The sequence below is a fragment of the Vipera berus genome (assembly GCF_964194415.1).
Source record: "Vipera berus genome assembly, chromosome: 6".
NCBI classification, from domain to species: Eukaryota; Metazoa; Chordata; class Lepidosauria; order Squamata; family Viperidae; genus Vipera; species Vipera berus.
This window is the reverse complement of record NC_138208.1, coordinates 27,048,134-27,069,332: the sequence shown is the minus strand read 5'-3', so window position 1 is coordinate 27,069,332 and position 21,199 is coordinate 27,048,134. Positions and strand designations below refer to the sequence as shown.

At 42.8% G+C, this 21,199-nt stretch overlaps 1 protein-coding gene across 1 annotated transcript in view; it reads left to right on the top strand.

Annotated features, from left to right (window-relative positions):
• The window catches only part of CFTR (CF transmembrane conductance regulator), a gene marked incomplete at its 5' end in the record, with an annotated part of 124,153 nt that extends 114,046 nt beyond the window's left edge, over window positions 1-10,107 (top strand). The window contains 2 exons of the mRNA XM_081331953.1: window positions 2,786-2,891; window positions 8,744-10,107. Of these exons, the coding sequence (XP_081188079.1) occupies window positions 2,786-2,891; window positions 8,744-8,950 (313 nt within the window). The 3' untranslated portion in view covers window positions 8,951-10,107. The remainder of the gene's footprint in view (window positions 1-2,785; window positions 2,892-8,743) is intronic.
• Between the last annotated feature and the right edge of the window lie 11,092 nt (window positions 10,108-21,199).

Below are 21,199 nucleotides of genomic sequence, written 5' to 3'. Positions count from 1 at the left end.
AATGAAGTCCCGGGCTAACTCAGACGACCCTCCCAGAGAAGGCAGGTTAAAGTCACCCAGAACTATAAGTCTGGGAAACTCAACCGTCAACCCTGAGAGGGCGTCGAGAAGCTCGGGCAGGGCCGTTGCCACACAGTTGGGTGCCAGGTATGTTAGCAACAAGCCCAACTGAGCCCCAGGGCCACACCTCAGGAGGAGGGACTCACTCCCGCCTATCTGTACAACAGTGGACTGATAGCAGTATTCCAGTAATTGAGGGGCTGCCACAAAGAAGTGGGTGTCAAACTATTCTCCAAAGCACCAGAGGGCAGGACAAGAAACAATGGTTGGAAATTGATCAAAGAGAGAAGCAACCTGGAATTAAGGAAAAAGTTCCAAATAGCGAGGACAATTAACCAGTGGAACAGCTTGAGTTCAGAAATCGTGGGTGCTCCATCACTGAAGGTTTTTAAGAAGAGACTGGACAGTCACTTGTCTGAGATGGCATAGGTTCTCCTGCTTGAGCAGGAGACTGGACTAGAAGACCTCCAAGGTCCCTTCCAGCACTATTCTATTCTAACATTTCCTGTCTTGTTCTACACACATCTTCACATTTTTTAATTTATTTTTTTATTTTAATTCCATTTATATCCCGCCCTTCTCCGAAGACTCAGGGCGGCTTACAAGCTTAGCAGTAGCCTTCATTCTATGTATATGCCTGCTTATTAGGGCTTTCGGCCCCATCTCAAGTGGCATTATTACAAAGTCAGCTTAATTGCCCCCAACAATCTGGGTCCTTATTTTACCTACCTCGGAAGGATGGAAGGCTGAGTCAACCTTGAGCCTTTTGCATTTTAATGCAAAATCCTTCTTTCTTGTATTTATAAACTTACATTTTGCTCTATTAATCCCTTTGTTTTTTTCAATTGTCTTTTTTCACAAGCTTCAGGTTAAAGTGACCTGTTTCTTCTAAGAAAAGTTTTTTTTATGGTCTTGCAAAGTTTAACATACTCTAGTTTGTTAGTGAAACTTCCAATATTTTTCATTGTCCCTTGTTTTTTCATTAAATCAATAGTTTTATCAGAGATTTTTGACTGTACAAAGTGTTTTTTTTGGTGATGCTATAGATATAACAGATTCAAGGATGTTTTTGACTATTAGTTCATTTGGTCCACGATGTTCATATCTTCCAAATCTTAGAATAGAGCAAAATGATTTGATAGATTAATCTCAAAATTGCTGTTCTCCTCTAATGGCTTATCAAATCTTTATTTTTGTTTTTCATGACATCTTTATCATTTTCATATGCTCTTTTTGACAGTCTATCTTCACTTTAGCTCATACCATGATCATTTCCAATGTTAAAACAATTAGCAACAGTACAATTGCAGAATATGATTTTATCACTTGACATGATGTAGTCAATTTTGCTTGTGTATCCAGATGGACTCTTCCGTGCCCATTTTCTGCTAGCTCTTTTTTTTTGTAAAATGAGTTCATGATATAAAGTTCTTGTCCTTCAGAAAATCTACTAGTCTGTCGCCTCTATTATCTTGTTCCCCACTTCCATATGGACCAGTCACTTTTTCTCCAGGTATTGTTTTTTTCCTATTCTTGCATTAAAGTCACCCATTAGTACTTTGTATCAGCATTTTTCTTTGTCTTGAAGGCAGGCCACATCATCATAAACCTCTTCAACCTCATCATCACTATTATTGTTGGCACATAAGCTTGGATGATTTGAAACTTGTATTGTTTGTTCAGTTGAATGATGCATTGGGTTACTCTGTTTGATATACTTTCAAATTTTAGTAGAGCATTTCAGCTTTTGGTTGATGAGAAAACCAACTCCACCACATTGTCCATCTTAGGTACCTCTGGTGTAGAGTAAATGCCCAGTCCTATCAAATTCAATTACATTTCCCCTTTTTGTCATGTTTCACATAATCCAATAATATCCCAATGTATATTGTTGAGTTCAATCAGTAGTTCTTCTAGTCAAGTGTCCATTTTCATTGTTTGAATGTCAACTGTTCCTATGTCCAAAGTCCAAAGGCAGCATGATTTAACTCAGTGATTATTAGCACTCTCTGCCTTTGGGCAGGCCTTCCCACTGCCGTGTGTAGTTTCCCTAGGGCCTCTGGAGAATGAGGGCCATTTTTGAGGTTGTATTGGCATGTGAAAGGAATAGACCATAATCTGCATTGCTGGTCCAATGCAGGTTGGCAGATGTGATCAGCATTAGTCTGCAATGTAACGCAATATATGCAATATAAAGGACAATATGCAATATTCTCTTGTTATAAAAACACTACAGATGTACAATAATTTAAGCTAATTTAACGATTGCAGCTTGTCCACTATACTTTGGGAAATATCAGCTTGGTAATGATGCTGATAATTGTTTGACCCTTGTAATCTTGTGCCTATAGTTATAGTCCTTAAGATTGTTTTAGGAGAAAAAATAACTATTAAACAAATTTAACCAATTGTCCATTTTTTTCTTTGTTGTAGCAAACACTAACTTTTTCTAACTTTCTCTGGCTAAGTCAAGAAATAAAATATATACAGGAGCATAAAATAAGCACACACTTAATTTCAGTTTGTTTTTCATGAAAATTACCTCAAAAACTAGTTAGGCCTAACTTTAACTGTATATGTCATTACGATATTGCATCTGAACTTTAGACACCCTAGAGCAATATAATAAAAGTGAACAAACATTGTAAAAATGTCTGTTAAAAATCTTGGGATGTAACCACATTTCTATATTGCATTTGTTCACACATTAAAAATGTTTTTTTAGGACCTTCCAAGTTATCAAAAAGACGCTCAAGCAAGCATTTGCAAAGTGTACAGTGATTTTATCAGAACACAGATTAGAAGCTCTGCTAGAATGTCAGCGATATTTGGTGAGTATGTGTGAATCCAGAAAAAGAAACTCCTGGGACATTATTTTACCAAGAGTATAAAACTTTACTGAATAAACACATTGGCACAGAAGAAATGAAACCAGCTCCAGATTTCCCACACAAAAGCAAGCATAGTTAATTCCCCCTTTCCCTACAGGCCATCCATAGTCCATTATGTCTACCAATCATTTCTGTTCTGCTGGGACATCTGCTTGGTGTGTCCTTGAGATGGAGGCAATGTCTCACAAGAGCCGACGGATGCTTGGATGCCATTCCTCCTACCGTTGCATTCCATTCCACCCCCTCCCTTTTACTGTCAAGCTGTGAGTGAAGCAAAATGTAGGTGAAAGTGTGAGTCAGTCTTGACATGCCAACCCCCCAGAAGAAGGGTAGACCTGCAACAATATACATACATACACATTATTACTTACAACCCAACTACTACTACATTCCTTATTAGGGCCATTGAGGGTATTTAGTGTGAAACCTCTTAACTAACTTTTCTGCCTAACATCTGGAGCAGCCACCTGCTCAGCATCTGCTAATGGCTAGCCTTTCCACAGTATTAAATATTGTAATTTTCCCTTGTGATATCTGGAGTCAAGAATCTTTTTGATCTCATAGTGCTCCTCTCCCTCTTGTCAGCTAATGACACTGAGGATGGGGCTTCCTGTGGGAGCTCTGGCATGGTCACAAACTCAGTCTCCACTTTGAAAGGGGTAAAACCTGTGTTGCTGTGCACCAAGTTGTTATATGCCATTTCTGCAAAAGGCAGGAGCTTGGCCCAATTAGTCTGTTGATAATTTACATAACAGCACAGGTGTTACTAATGTTACAGGTTTTACTAATGAGTTGGGAGAAGTCTATCATTTTCAAAAAATTCCTGACAAAATTTTGCAGTGAATTGCATCCCCCTGTCTTAGATAATGCATTTTGGGACCCTGTATAGTCTGTAGTTGTGTTGCACAAACATCTTGTCTAGGACCCAGGCAGAAGGAATCTTTGGACATGCCACAAAGTGTGCTTGCTTTGAGAACAGGTCGATGACAGTCCATAATACTGTATTCCCATCACTCTCAGACAACTCCATGGATTAAGTCCATGGATATCTTCTTCCATGGGTTAGATTGGTTGACTACCAACTGTAGCAAGCCGGGAGGCTTCCCAGGTAGGCATTTCATGGAGGCACCCACAGGGCAACTGGCCACATAGGCTTCTATGTCCTTTTTCATCTTTAACAGGTGAAGGGTCTTCACAAACCCAGGCACGCCCTATGAGTTTTGTGTCATGGCTCCTCTGCAGGACCAAGGCTCTCTGACTGGCTGGGATGTACAATTCACTCCCCTTCCAGACCAAGCCCTCCTTTAACATCAGGTCATCTTTATGTCTCTGGAACCACTCGTCCACCCCCAAGGCATCTTTTAGTGGTTTTGTCAATGAGTCCCCAGCCAGCTGCAGAGAAACTGTTCTCTGCTGCCTCATGAGTGCTGGGGCTGCGAGTTGCCTGGATGGGATAATGGAGTTATTTCCTCTTGGATACTCCTGTACTGGGGCATGTGAATGTGGGCATCTGCTAAGAAATTTTCCCCCAGCAAGTAGTGAAGGGTGAAATTGAAGCAGTTAAAATACTGAGCTCATTGGATCTGCTTAGGGGACAGCTCCCTCAGGTTCTTGTGGTCTGTCTACACCTCAGATGGAATCTTACTACCCTCTAAAACTGTCTCCAGGTCAGAAGAGCCCATTGGGCCATGTAATCCTCCTTCTCCCAGACGACCTACCATCTCTCAGTATCAGATAACTTGCAAGACATGTAGGCACATGGTTGCAACTCTCCTTTTTTGTTCCTCTGGAGTAAAACTGCCCCTACTGCCACATTGCTGGTATCAGCCTGGATCATGAAAGGTTCATCTGGGTTTGGGTGTTTCAAGACTAGCTCTGCAGTAAAGAGCCACTTCAGCTTCATTCATTCACACGTTGCTCACAAAAGCTTCTCTCTCGCTCTTTCACTCATACGTTGCTCGCCAAAGTTTCTCTCTCATTTTTTCACTCACATGTTGCTCACACAAGCTTCTCTCTTGCTTTCATTCACTCACATGTTGCTCATACAAGCTTCTTTCACGCTTTTCATTCACCCTTTGCTTGCAAAAGCCGCTCGCTTGCTGTCTCTTCACCGCTTCGCTAACAAAAGCCTCTTCTCTCTCTTTCTCCATGTGTTTTTTCCCCCTCTCCCGCCAAAACCTGCTCATTTTATAGCTTCTCCTCTCTCCACCCTCCTCCTCCTTTTCTCTTCCGGGTGCACTGGAAACTCCAACTAGCATGCAGCCGCACATGCAGATCCTGGGACTTCTGCCAAGACCTGCAACTCCAGCTGATCTCCTCCAGGCCTGCACAGTGCTGCTTTAGCTCATTTCTTCCCCCACTACACTTGGCTAGGGGTCGCATACCACCTGCCAGGTGCTAAAGTACCACTGGTTGAAAAGCCCTGTTGTAGAAGACCAAGCCAGGCTTTGTCATGGGCTGAAGTTTTCTCACCTTTGCTGGATTGGGGAGAGAACTCCATGACCTTTTGAGTCACCCGTGTTTTCTCCATTGGCTTCTTGGGTGGTTTTTCCAGCTTCATTTGGGCTGGGGCTCACAGTGTAGATGCCAGCTGTGAATGTGAGGCAATTGGCCACTTGGTGGCCTTCTTTCCCACATCAAAAACATGCTCCTGGGTTCCAGCAGGGCTTCTCCCCTGTTGCAGGGGGTACACTGCCTCTTCCTCTACAGGGTGCTAGGTGTCTCTCGGGCATTTGTCTAGGCTGGTTTTCATGTGCTCCTGGTACTCTATCAGGTTGAACTTCACATTTGTGGCTAACTGGTATCATGCTCAAAGGTCGTGGGGCAGTTGTGATACAGCTCCTTGTTCGGCTCCTCCTGGAATTGGTAAACCAGTATATGCTCAGGCCAATCTCTCAGGTGAGCTGCCAGGCCACAAAAATCTTGGACGTACTCTTGCCCTGCTGCAGGAAGCAGATGCAGGTCTGCTGTGGAGCCCTCAAATATGTCTCGCAATGCCTGCATGAAAGCATCTAGGTCTTGCAGCTCTGGAGCCCCCTTGTTGTGGAGAGACACCAACCATCCTGCTGCGTTCCCCTCCAGGTTAGATGTAATGGCATTGACCTGGGCAGGCTTTTCTTTATGGCATACCTGGGTCAGGAAGTAGGCTTAGTTGTCAGATTGCCCATCGAACCGGACCGCTAGAGGAGGCAGCCTTTGGTCTTCTAACACTAAGATGCACCTAGGCAGCAACCCCACTGCTGCCAGGGGTGCCTGAACAGGAATACCAGCTGCCGCTGGGGCTGCAAGTGCCAGGCTCTGCTCCACCAATGGGATGGTGAGATGGCCGGGAGTTACCATCTTTTCATAGGGGGCTTCCACTGCCTCAAGTGGGGTTGGCATCATTGGCTGTATAAAGGGAGGACACAAGGTAGGCAGTGGTTTCATGGCCCCCATCCTGACTCCCGTGATCACTGCCCTTGGTCAGGTGGCTTCCCTGACCTCCAACTCTCGGCTGTTTCATCGACAGATTGCGAGCTGTGACTGGGAATTGCCACTATTGGGAATTGCCACTCAGTTGGGTCATCCCACTTGTCTCCTCAACTAGCCTTCTACTTGCTCCCCTGGTTCACCGTGACTCCAGGGGGGACTGGTTGATCCTCTGCTTCCACTGCCTTCCCCACGTGGCTTGCCCACCAGCCTTTGGGGCCCGAATAGAGTCCTTCCATCACTCTGCCTTGAGCGCAGTTTGTTGCTCTGGCTTCTCAATCCTCTGTTTGGGGCAAAATCAGCTTCATCTTTCTTCTTCCATTTTGAGAGAGAAAAAAAGGGTGAAGGCCAAGATGGCACAACCCAATTACACATAAATAGATTCCAGCCAAATCTGAAGACTTCTTAAATTCAAGGCAGAAGAACAAACTGGATAATATGACAAAGTAACAACAGGAAATTAAACAGTATTTTGTTTTCTGCTCTCTCTACAGTTCGCCAGGCAAACTAAACAGTCATTCTTTCAAAACATTATTTTTGAACAACCATTTCTATGCATGCTAGGAATCAAAAACCTGAAACATATCCTAATTTACAGTCTAAATGTTGGAGGTGTGGTAGTTTAGAAGTTACCTATTTTCACATGTGGTGGACTTGTAGAAATATAAAAGCTTTTTGGATTAAAATTTGGTGGAACATTCAAAAGATTTTTAAGAGAAAGATAAAGTTTTCCCCGCAATTGTTTTTATTGGGCATTGTTGTAGATTGTGATGTTAAAGAAACTAACTTGATGTTGAACATGATAACGGCAGCACGGTTACTGGTGGGACAATATTGGAAGAAGGATAGTTTGCCCACTGTAGAAGAATGGGTGCAGAATCTTCGAATCTTGCAGAAATGTCTAAGATTTCTGCTTATCTGAAGGATCATTCACAGGAAAGATATATTTCAGTTTGGAGGAGATGGATAAATTATATTCAAAACAAATATGGGACTAAAAAGTACCATTTAGCTTATGAGTAGATTTTAGTGGGATATTGTTATTGGTACGTTGTTGGTAGTTATGTTAAAAGAGAGTTAAAGCGCATTATGAATTTGGTTAATTGTATATTATGTATAATTTTTATTTAGAATATGATTATTGTAACTATAATCCTGTATTTAGCTCTGGGAAGTGGGGGGGGAAGTGGGGGGGTTTGGGGTGGGAGGGATTTGGGGATATATTGTAAAATTTTGTTTTTGTAAAACTCTTTAATAAAAAAAAAACCTGAAACATAAAGTGAAATAGCTGACAATTTTGTTTTCTTTGAATGCTACTGCTGCAGGCTTGAAACTGATGATCTTCAAAGTACTTTTTTAAAAAGTAATACATAAAAAGAAATACCAAGTTTTGTATTAAAGTACTAACTGTTCTGAACACAAACTTCCTTTAAAAAAGTTATAGTTCAACTGCACAATTATGCTAGCAAGAATATGTTATATCAGAAATGGCACATATTGTTTCATGAACTTGTTTCATGCATACTTTTATTCCCAGCAAAAGCATTATAAATCAAACAAGTTTGTTTGCTGAATGCTTTGATGTATACCTATTCCAAATGTTTATTTCTATTTCTCCCTTATTATTCTTCATTTATTGCACCCCAAACACAGGGTATTTTTAGGTGAAAGGGAGAAGAATTGCCCTTCATTGCATAAGTATTATTGAACAATGATATAAAGTTTGTCAGGGCCTCAACAATCTCCTCCAAATGAAGTTCTCTGCTAGCCACCTGTCAAGTGGTACAGTCGCTCTTTGAAGGTGATGTCAGCAGAAAAGCTTGCACAAATTTTCTTCATGAGTAACAATGAGAAAGTTGATTATCAAAGAAAGGAAGGAAGGAAGGAAGGAAGGAAGGAAGAAAGAAAGAAAGAAAGAAAGAAAGAAAGAAAGAAAGAAAGAAAGAAAGAAAGAAAGAAAGAAAGAAAGAAAGAAAGAAAGAACAGCAGGGTGAACGGAAGAAATGTGGTGCTATGTCTGGCTCTTGGAAATAACCTGAAGATAATTGTCAACAAAGTCATAGAAATAGCTATTTAAAAATTCATTGACTTTCATGTTGTTTTTATAGAATTATAGCCTAAGATGCCTTATGGCAGTTATTAATTGATTCTATGCCTTATATAAATGTAAATTTTCTAGAGATATGAAATAATATTCTTGCACAAAGGGAAGAATACAAATTCAGTAAATAATTTACTGATTATTGCCATTCGGTAAGATGGCAGTTGATTCCTGAAAAGATCAATTCAAAAATAATTTATATTTTGTCATTCTGATTTATTAGGTCATAGAAGAAAACAAAGTCATGCAATATGAATCAATACAGGAGCTCCTGAGTAAAAAGGAGTCTTTCCGGCAAGCAATCAGCTATTCTGATCGAGTCAAGCTCTTCTCAAAATATCCTAGGAACTCAAGCAAGCGAAGGTCATGGCCTAAAATTGGTGCTTTGCAAGAGGAAACAGAGGAAGAAGTTCAAGAAACCCGGCTGTGAAGATGCCTCAAGATGCTGTTGCATACAGTTTCCTAGAATTGTTCTGAGACAAATACCAGAACAAATGCGAGCAGAAAGAACACCACTAAAAATGCAGGAGCAAGAACAGATTTAGGAATTTAAATTAATGAATGTGTAATCTGTCTGCATAAAATGCTTCACTGCAAGGGTCAAATTAGGTATCAACGACATGTACGCTAGACCTGATCCCAAAGAAATTTTTCATAAAATATTTTCTTTTTACAGACATGGGATGATCAGGATGATAATCAGGTTTTTAAGTTATAAATTGAAATTTTAAATATTACAGTACATATTTTTACAGTATGTGAACATCATACAAAGCAAGCATAGTTCACACTTGTCATATTTTTAAGCTACAGTAAATCCATAAGCAGCTCTGATTCTAAAAGCCTGTTTTTTTTAAAATCAGAGAACAGACCAAGGATGAAATTATGTGCCTTTTGAGATCATTGCAAAAAAGGTCATGAATTGTATTTATTGCTGTGCAAATTATAGATATGTCAGCCAAAATTTATTTTCTGGATTAACACAAATACAGGAATTGCTAGCTCTTAGTTTTTGACATTTGGGCATTTAAATCTTCATAAGAACATATGAGAACATAAATTTAATTAGGGATTTTTAAATTGTTTTTCCTATATATGAAAAGGACATGGGAAAAATGTGATTGAAATGTATACAGTTTTTGTAGTACAAATGCATGAAAGTTGCATAATCAAAAAAAGAGAGAGTATACCCATTTATGCGACAGAAATTATATTTAATTTCAATTATCTTTATAATAGCCAGGAAAATTTGAATTAAAAAGTAGGAAGATGGAGTTAATAAATTGCATTTGTCTTGGTCTGAAATAGTTCAACTTTGTTGGTATTTTGTACATTCTGTTAGTCAGATTAATCTTTTCCTATATGTAAGATACAGTAGCTGATGCTTCATAACTATTGTAAAAGGAAGGGTTAACTGTTAATCTACTTATCTATTGTATATGGATCAGGAGAAATTAGCATTTTATTGTTTTTATAGGCAGTAAAATGAGTCAGAGCATTGTTTTCAGTTTTTAAAATTTAGCATTATTTTTAATTTTTAGAGTTTGTAATTTCTAGTGGAAAGAAAAAATACTTGACTTTTGTGATCTTTTATACCATACTATTACAGTTAACTGAAATTTCTCTAGCATATTTATTTCATAACTTTATTAAAAGTTACTATGACACTCCTTTAATAAGAATGTTCTATATGTTGGAAATAAAATGTATAACATAAATTGTATTGGAATTCAAAGAGCCATCATAATTGTTTTTATTTTAAATTTTTATACAATTTAGAGAAAATTCTGTAATGAAAATCCTAGCTACTAACTGCTGCATTACTTATTTTGCTTGTTTTTGTCTTTATTTTTTAATGTGCAGTGATGAAATTGGTCCTGATCTAAAGTATGAGGTTGTGTAATGCAACATTTTGAAACAATTTTTTTACTTATTTCTACAGTGAGATAGCCATAGTCTTGATTTGGTAGCCAGGGGTCAGATCAGATCATCAATGTCATAAGGCAGTTCCTGAAGTATCCTTGTGCTATTTTCTACATCTTTTTAAGCAATCAGAAGCATTTGATTTGGGTCCAAAGGCCTATCAGCAATTACCACAATGACTTCAGAATTGGTGTTTCTCTGTTGAACTGTTTTGTAACATTCTGGCCATCCTATTCTCTACAACCTGCAGCTTCTGAGGTAGATGCACATAGAGTGCATTAAATATCAAGTCAACATCAGGGTATGATTGACTATTGTCAGGATATCCTATTCCAGAAACATCTATAACTGTCATACAGCCAGAGCTGCACAAAGGCTCTCCTGAGCAGGGCTTCCAATTGCTCCTTCAGAAAAACCTTAAATCCAGGAGGATCCCCAAGTCATACATCACCACTTTTAGAGAAGTACTCCATCCATGATAACTACAGGGATTGATGTTGGTGGATCATCCAGAAGTTTATAGACAAACAGTAGCTCCAGCTGAACTTGAGTCTCTCCATCCTTTCCCTAACATTTAGCCCACTTCAGCCTTCTGTGTTATTAAAGCAAAATAAAATGCTAGGCATTACATTGTATGATATGTACGCATAACAGCCAGCAATTACTACCAACTTCATGACTAAAACTGAATTAGTTAAATTTACTGAAGCATTTTGGAGTACATAAGTTATTTTTTTTAATTCCATTTATATCCCGCCCTTCTCCGAAGACTCAGGGCGGCTTACAAGCTTAGCAGTAGCCTTCATTCTATGTATATGCCTGCGTATTAGGGCTTTCACACACACCCCCAAGTGGCATTATTACAAAGTCAGCTTAATTGCCCCCAACAATCTGGGTCCTCATTTTACCTACCTCGGAAGGATGGAAGGCTGAGTCAACCTTGAGCCTGGTGGGATGTGAACCTGCACTAATTGCAGGCAGCTGGTGTTACTTAAGGAGGCATTAGCCCACTGCTCCACCAAGGCAAAGGAGTGAAACAAGGCTGCATATTTTCCTCTTATTTAATCAATCTATATGCTAGATATATATTGAGGGAAACTGGATTTGAAGAAGGTGATCATGGAGGAAGAAGCATCAATAACCTAAACTATGCGAATAACATTGCTCCGATTACTGAAAATGTGAAGGATCTGCAAGGTCTCATAATAAAAGTAATGGAGCACAGGGAAAAATGGGACTAAAATTAATTATAAAAAAGACCAAACTTATAATAACAGGTCCAACAACCAGCCTTAGAACAGGCAATGAGGATATCAAAGTGGTAAAAAGTAAGCTTCTGCCTTTTAGGATCAGCAACCAATAGTAAAGAAACAAGCAATGAAATAATATGCTGTAGACTAGAACTTGGTAGGATATATATGAAGGGCATGCTAGAGATACTCAGAAGCCACAGTGTGTCTATGAATATGAAGATCAGAATTGTCTCAATCCATGGTTTTCCTTCTGACAAAGTTTAAAGTAAAAGTTGCACTTTGAGGAAATAGACTAGGAAGAGTATTGACAATGTTGAATGTTTGTGTTGGAGAATTCTCCTGAGAATATAGACATCATTGAACAAATCAACTCAGAATTTTCACTTGATGTACAAATGACCAAGTTCAAATTATCCTACTTCAGATACATTATGCAAAACCCTGAAAGACCAGTTTAGATCTCATTGTGATTACTAAAAGTTGACACCAATTTGATGTCAACTTTTAGTAATCACAATGAGATATAATCAATACCATATAATCAATCACAATATAAGATTATATGAAGCCTCTACATCACAAGAAATAGATTGTAAAATTCTAGAAGATAGCAACAAATTATTGCTTCAATGCTTAGCTTGTGGGCTTCCCATAAACATCTCATCAGTCATTCTATTAAAAAGAAATTGGTTCCAATAAATATATAAGCTGCCAACTATTTAAGTATTTGAGTCCCACAGAGCTGGTTAGATAACAAGACTAGGGAATGGGACAGAGACATAGGACTGTACAGCACACTCCATGTTTTATTTGCTGTGAATATGCTTGTGGTACATAGATAAATTGGCAGTTCATATACATTGCAGCTTTAAATGAAGATTATACAAAACGTAATTCATTTTTACTGATCTCTGACCATATATCAGTTTAAAAATATTAGGTGGCATTTGTAACAGGCTTAACCATCTGCTGCTGTGTTTATAATCAGGTGGTAAAAAAGAACACTATGCCAATACTGCACTCATAAAAAAACATTGATTGAAATGCTTCACTGACATTATTATATAACATAAGTTAATAAATTGAAAGCTTTATTTCTAAACTCTGCTATATGATCATAATAAAAATTAAATAACAGGCTGTTCAAGTGAACAGAGCTAAATGCAAATTCCTGAATTGTCAGTCTACTAGCATCCAATATATGAATACCAAATCCTTAAACTATAAAGATTTTTTTTATAAATTGGCAGAGTAATAACATTTTGTTTTCTTGTCACTAGGTGGTGCCAAAGAGTTGACACATTTTTATTTGTTGTTCCAGATACTTCTTATTGCAAGGTTTTGTATCTTGTTGGAATCCAGGATTTTAGGCAAATCTGGTTGCACAACTTACTGGTATATGAAAAAATACTTTTCAAGCATAATCTCATTATATATTTACTTTTATGCCTATCAGATCTGAGTTTCAAAGATTCTGGATGACCATTAGAATTAGTTTTCTTGTATCTACCTTTGTAGCCCAGATGTAGCTCTCTTAATACCTGTGCATTTGATATGACAAAAGAAACTAGCGGCACAGAAGCTTATTAACGATTCAGTCTAGAGAATGATTTCATTGTTTCATACTCTACAATCTAAATAACGTATGATTTGTGTTTATTTGCACAGTTTCCTATAACCAAGTGATGGCGAACCTTTTAGAGACCGAGTGCCCAAACTGCAACCCAAAATCCACTTGTTTATCACTGGGTGCCAGGTGAGACGTGGCCCACTGGGTGGGCATGTCTGTGGTGGTCATGGAAGGGTGGGTGTGGTCAAAGTGGGCATGGTCACCTCAATGTTGCTCGTGGGAAGGGACGCCTGTGGGAGCGGGCAGGGTTGGGGGAGATCCAGGGGGTCACTGGCAGGTGGGGTGGTGGGCAGGAGGCTCATCCTGTGGGGTGAAGTGAGGTGAGGCAGGGTGGGGGTGCCATTGGCGCAGGGCAAGTTTAGGCAGGGGCAGAGGCAGCTACTGCCTGACACCATCGGCCCCCGCACACAGAGGCCAGCGAGCGCATGGGGGCCGACGGTGTCCATCAGCAGCCACAGCCTGCTGGCTCCTCGACCAGTGCACTCTGGGGTTCCGCAGCCCTCCACTAGGAGTTCAGAGAAGCTGCCTCTGAGCTGGACAGCTGGACAAGAGCTGAGAAGGTGATGCAGTGGGTCATGCCTGGGAAAAGGAGAGCATGTGAGGCCAGGAGGGACAGGACCGGGGGGGAGGGAAACCAGCCATGGCAGGATGCATCCAGCCACATGGGACCTCGGGCAGCTGGTTGAAGAGGGATGGTTGCCATCTCCGGGACATGGCACGTGTGCCCACAAAGAGGGCTCTGAGTGCCACCCCTGGCATGTGTGCCATAGGTTCGCCACCACTGCTATAACCAAAGAGAAAAAGACACCCTAATGTGCTTTTACAAAATGTGGAAGTCTTACTATTAATTATGCCTATGGTACTGAAAAGAAAGGCTTTAGGTGTAAAGCATGTGCTTTCCTGATGCAGCCACTGAACTATTGGCTGCAGCTGCCAGGAAATGTGATTCAGAAAATCTGGAGCATCATCAGGGGATGCAACTTCTGATACAGAAAGCAGCTGTCAGAGAAATTTTGGTTACTAAAAATCCATACTGGTTACTGCAATGGAGGCAGTTGGAGGAAACATGTAACCAAGAAGAAGGTAAAAGGAGAAGTTGTCTGAGGCAAAAGGACACAAATTAGGCCCAGCCTGAAGTAAGCAACATGGAGAACAAATCCCAAATGTGTTTTCAGAATAATTATATCTTAAAGGCCAGCTTAGGTAATCCATCATAAAGCCTGTCTTTTTTTGGCACAGAATATTCACGCTCTGATAAAATGCCAGGTAACATTGCCAGCAAATTTAATAAGGTACAAGAGGATCTCCTGTTGTCTTCTTTCAATGCCTTGACTTGCTTTGCCAAAATGCATTTCTTGAGCTTTCATTGCACTAAGACAACTGGAGCATACACTGTTATGTCAGGTCTGTCACTGTGCATGTTTACCCACAGAGGAAAATGTAATACCCATTGGAAAAAGCTCTTTTTTAAAAAAAAATCTTATCAGGTATACAGCTACAATGTTTTTTTCAGGGATTTGTCAATGCTGAAGTGGGGATCAAAAAATAAAAGATCTAAAAGCTGCAGGAAACTGCATAGCCACAGGCTTTTATTCAAAATTTAGAAAGAAATAATTTCATTCATGGAATCAAAGGAAAGACAAATCAAACTGCATTTGTTCACTCAGTAAAATGATAAACGTATTGCATAATATCAAACAATACACTACAAGAACAAAAAGAAAAATAATCCAAACTTAATATATATGTCTTCATTACACAGAAGGTTGTAGTAAGTGATAAAATCAGTATGACTGATAAAAAAAATCCTAAATCTATACAGTGCTCATATAATATCCTATTTAATTTACTGGTAGTACTCATTTAGCAGCCATGATTGGGACCGGCAACTCAGTCATTAAGTGAAGTGGTCACTAAGTGAAACTGCTTATGATGTTACTTCAGCTTCCTTTCCTGCAAAGGTGATAAAGGTGAGAAGTGGTGATAAAGTTACTTTTTTATCACCTTTGTAACTGTGAATGGTCACTAAACAAGTCAGTCACTAAACAAGGACTGACTACCTGCATTCAGTTTAAAACATAAGGTAGCACTTAGAGATTGATTTAGAGCAAAGAGAGAGAGGTTTTTGAAAAAGGTTTCTAAAAAGACAGTGTAAGCAAACAGTAAGACAAAGTGAATACATTTTTTGAAAGATTTGAGGCATCAAATAGCACTCCTGCTAGGAAAGCTGTGGCCCATCCTGACGAGCAAGTGCTAAGCTTTGATGGCACCTCTGTCCAGAAGACACTGCAGAAAGTTAACATTCGGAAAGAAGCAGGCCCAGATAGCATCCCTGGACGTGTCCTTAGGGAATGTGCAGATGAGCTGGCTTGTGTGCTCACAGATATTTTCAATCTCTCATTGTAGCAGGCAGTGGTCCCATCATGCTTTAAGATGGCCATCATCTTGCCAGTGCCAAAAAAGTCCACAATTACAGGCCTCAATGATTACTGTCCGGTTGCACTGACATCCACCATTATGAAATGCTTTGAGAAGCTGATAAAAGACATTATCGTATCCAGCCTCCCACCAAAGAGATCATTGTCGATTTCAGAAAAGGCAGGCACAGCCACACTTCTCTGTGCATAAATGATTCAACTGTGGAGATGGTTACCAGCATCAAATTCCTGGGTGTGCAGCTAACGGGTAGGCTGGCTTGGTTACTCAACAGTGAGAAACTGAAGCGAGCACAGCAACGCCTGCATTTTCTGCATCGCATGAGAAAAGCACATCTTCCTTCCCCTGTCCTGACCACTTTCTACAGGGGAACTGTTAAATATTCGGTTCTTGAAGCATTAAGCGAGATGAAGTGTTGAAACAGCAACAAGTTTTTTTTAACTCAGAACATAACAGAAGCAAGCTAATAGCTGCTGCACAGCTATTTATACGGTTGGCCTCTAGGCAGCAACCAATAAGTTTAAAGTAGCAATTTCCCTCCCTAAACCTAATTATCAGCCTGGAGACAGCAAGTCTAGCTCAGCAACAGCAACCGTTACATAACACAGAGAAAGTAGGTCAGACATTAAGCAAGCAGTCAGACATTAAGCAAGTGAATTAAAACAGATAAGGCCAATACATTACACCCCTTCCCCCTAGATAGCACAAACTATCAATTGTTTTACATAATCTTGCAGATACTTAGGCAGCCTTCATGACCATTCAGAACATCTAGGGGTTACAGGGATCTCCTGGTCTACCTGCTTGCCTGCCAGGCTGGGTAGACCAGGGCTCTGAGGTTCAGTGGAGTCGCAGTGACTCAAGTCCCTTTGGCTGAGTTTGGCCCAAACCAAAGTCCAATTGTGCAGCGAAGTCTGCAGGGCTGTCTCTCAGTTCAGTTTGTCTGTCTTGATCAGCTGAGACAGACTGTGTTTGGAGAAGACTCTTCTATGGCCATTCATTTCATTTCATTTCATTTCATTTATTGGATTTCTATACCGCCCTTCTCCCTAGGGACTCAGGGCGGTTCACAGGGCATATATAAATAGGTATACAAAAATTAAGAGAGAATTAAACCATGCCCAATTAAAATACAACAATAGTAAAATAATAAAACCAATTAAAAAACCCATATTCCCCTTCAGGCCAGACCAGCTAACTCGAACAAGTGGGTCTTCAACCCGCGACGGAAGGATCGGAGGTCCGATGCCATCCGGAGCTCAACCGGCAGTTGGTTCCATAGTGCCGGGGCACCCACAGAGAAGGCCCTCCCCCTGGGGGCCACCAGTCGACATTCCCTGACTGGAGGCACCCTGAGGAGGCCCTCTCTGTGGGCACGCACAGGGCGGAGGGGAGTTGATGCCGGCAGCAGGTGGTCCTCGAGGTATCCCGGACCCATGCCATGTAAGGACTAAAAGATCATAACCAAGACCTTGAACCTCACCAGGAAGACAACTGGTAACCAATGCAGCTCGCGGAGCAAATGTGTAACATGGGAGTACCGGGAAACTCCCAAGACAACTCTCGCGGCCGCATTCTGTACCAGTTGGAGCCTCCGAGTGGTCTTCAAGGGAAGCCCCATGTAGAGAGCATTACAATAGTCTAGGCGAGAGGTCATGAGCGCATGAGTGACCGTACACAGGGCATCCCGGTCCAGATAGGGCCGCAACTGGCGCACCAGGCGAACCTGGGCGTAAGCCCCCCTAGTCACGGCTACTGTATGGTCTTCCAGGGTAAGTCGTGAGTCTAGGAGGACTCCCAAGTTGCGAGCCCTATCCACGGGGGGTAAAAGCTCACCCCCCATAGAAAGCGATGGAACATTTTGAATGTCCTGGGATGCCGGAATGTACAGCCACTCAGTCTTGTCAGGGTTGAGTTGAAGTCTGTTCCTCCCCATCCAGACCCGTACTGCCTCCAGGCAACGGGACATCACAGCGAGGGCATCACTGGGGTGGTTTGGGGTCGAAATGAAAAGTTGGGTATCATCAGCATATTGATGATACCCAACTCCAAAACCACGAATGATCTCACCCAGCGGTTTCATGTAGATGTTGAACAGGAGAGGCGAGAGAACCGACCCCTGAGGAACTCCACAAACGAGAGACCTAGGGGCCGATCTCTGCCCCCCTGCCAACACTGACTGCGAGCGTCCCAGGAGATAGGAGGAGAACCACTGAAGAACTGTGCCTCCCACTCCCAATCCCCTGAGATGCCGCAGCAAGATACCATGGTCGATGGTATCGAAAGCCGCCGAGAGGTCTAATAGGACTAGGACAGAGGAATATCCCCTATCCCGAGCCCTCCAGAGATCATTCACCAGAGCGACCAATGCCGTCTCCGTGCTGTACCCGGGCCTGAAACCCGATTGGTAGGGGTCCAAATAATCCGCTTCATCCAGGACCAGAGGGAGCTGATGCGCCACCACACTCTCAACAACCTTCGCAAGAAAGCGAAGGTTGGAGACTGGACGAAAGTTGTTCAATACAGCTGGGTCCAAGGCAGGCTTCTTGAGGAGAGGTCTCACCACCGCCTCCTTCAAGACGGTGGGGAAATAACCCTCACTCAAAGAAGCAGAAATGACCGCCTGGAGCCAGCCTCGTGTCCTCTCCCTAGCTGCATAAACCAGCCAGGAAGGGCACGGATCCAATAAACATGTGGTGGAGCTCAGCCTCCCCATAATCCTGTCCACTTCATCAGGGGTCACAGAATCAAACTCCTCCCAGATAACATTGACAAGACCGCCCGTGTCCTGATCGCCAGACTCTGCCCAGCTGGAGTCCAAACCGGTCCGAATCCGAGCGATTTTATCCGACAGATGTTGACTAAATTCCTCGGCACGACCCTGCAAGGGATCCTCCCTCACCTCCTGATTAAGAAGTGAGCGAGTCACCCTAAACAGGGCGGCCGGGCAATTATCTGTAGACGCGATGAGGGTGGAGAAGTAATTACACCTCGCCACCCTCATCGCTGCGAGATAAGACCTAATATGGGTTCTTAACCGCAACCGGTTGGATTCAGATCGGCTAGACCTCCAGCAGCTCTCTAGGCCCCGTTTCCGACGCTTCATCTCCCGGAGCTCCGCGGAGAACCATGGAGCTCTCTGGGATCTGCACCGGGTCAGGGGCCGCAAGGGTACAACCCGGTCAAGTGCCTCAGTGGCTGCCCTTTCCCAGGCTTCCACTAAGGCATCCGCCGAGTTGTGAGCAATGGAGGCAGGTGGGGACCCCAGCGCCGCTTGGAATCTATCAGGATCCATTAAGCGTCTGGGGCGGTACCATCTAATTGGCTCCGTACCCCCACGGTGGGGGGTGGCAAAACGGAAGACCAGCCGCAGGAGGTGATGATCGGTCCATGACAGGGGCATAATAAATGGAGAGCCCCCACCAAGATCATCCAACCACCGTCCAGATAAAAAAATCAGGTCAAGGGTGTGGCCTCCCTCATGAGTTGGTTCAGAAATTACTTGCGTCAGGTCCATGGCCGTCATGGAAGCCATGAACTCCCGAGCTAGCTCAGATGAGCCTCCCAGGGATGGTAGATTGAAGTCTCCCAAAACTATAAGTTTGGGAAACTCAACCACCAACCCCGAGAGGATATCGAGCAGCTCGGGCAGGGCTGCCGCTGCGCGACTAGGCGAAATGTACACCAGCAGCAAGCCCAACTGTGCCTCAGAACCAAATCTCACAAAGAGAGACTCACACCCGATTATCTGAGGAACGGTGGTCTCCCGCGGACATAAGGTCTCCCTCATAGTCACTGCCACACCCCCACCGCTACCATGAGCTCGTGGCCGATGTAGCACCCGGAAGCCTGGTGGGCAGAGGTCAACCAAAGGGACCCCACCCTCTGGGCCCAACCAAGTCTCCGTGATTCCCCCATCACCATGAACAAGAGTTCTTTCAGAGCGTGCAAGCTGCCCTGTTCGACCACTGTCATGTGGGCCATTGTTTGGCCCTCTTGGGAGTCCTGAGCCAGCGACTGATCTGCTAGCCACCGATGCAGCTGATCAATATGCCAGAGAATAACTCGCCCATCTTCCAGGACCAGCTCATTGGAGAGTGGTCCTGACACCTTAACAACCTTTGCTGCCACCCACAAAGCCCCTTGCCCATAATTCCGGGACCAAACCTGGTCACCCACTTGTAAGCTTCTTTGTGTCTTTGCAGTGTCTGAGGCAACTCTGTCGGGGTGCAGCCTGTCCAGTTTGGTGATTAAACGCCTTCCCCAATGAAGCTCTGCTGGGCTCTTGCCCATGGCAGTGCAGGGTGTTGTATGCTGGCAGAGTAGAAAATCGGTCAGCCTGTGGTGCCAATTTCCTGTGACAATTTGTTTCAGGGATTCCTTGGTTGTGCGGACCATGACCATTTGATGACGGGTGAAAAGGAGCCGATGTTGCATGCTTTATGAGGTTTGCCCTGAGGAAGGCCTTGAATTCTGAAGCAGTGAACTCAGCCCCATTGTCGGAGACTAAGACGTCTGGAAACCCATGTGTTGCAAATATTCTGTGCAACACCTGGATGGTCCTAGCAGTAGTCATAGTGGAAATTGGTACAACTTCTAACCATTTAGAGTGGCTGTTGACCCCTATTAAAAACAGCTGTCCTTGAAAGGGCCCTGCAAGGTCAATGTGGATTCTTGAACACGGTGTGTGAGTGTCCTCCCATCAGTGGACAGGGGCCTGCAGCATCTCTGGTCTGGATTGTTGACAAGTGTAGCAACCATGTACTTGGGCCTTGATAGTTTTATCGAGCCCTAGCCACCAAAGGAAGCTCCTCACCTGTGCCTTCATCCAGACTATCCCTGGATGGCCTTCATGCAGAGACTGAAGAACCCTGGGCCTTAATGAGCTGGGGACTATGACTCTACTTCTCCAAAGAATGCACCCTTTATGAGCTGAAAGCTCATCCTTTCTCATAAAAAAACTTTGAAATTCTGGCCCTGGACATTTGTCCGCCCATCCAAGTTAGTACGCAGCTAAGTGTTTTGTCAGCTGCTGTCTCAGCAGCTACGTCTCCAGCATGGAGAGGAGACTCTGGCAAGTCCTGTATGGCTAAGATGCATGCAGCCAGACCCGGATCTGGCTCCATGTGTGACAAGGGCAGTCTGCTAAGGCCATCTGCATGGCCCATTTCTTTGCCTGGTTTGTGAACCAGCCTGTAGCTGTAGGCTGAAAGGAATATAGACCACCTCAGCATTCGAGGAGACAGAATCTGAGGTGTCTGCCTGTTTGTAGTGAACAACCCTAGAAGTGGCTTGTGGTCTGTGAAGGCTGTGAAATGGAACTTTTTAACTCTGGCCACAATAGCCAAGGCCTCCTTGTCAATCTGCGTGTAATTGCGTTCTGCAGAAGACAGGGTCCTTGAATAATAAGCGATGGGAGACTGTTTCCTATCAGCCG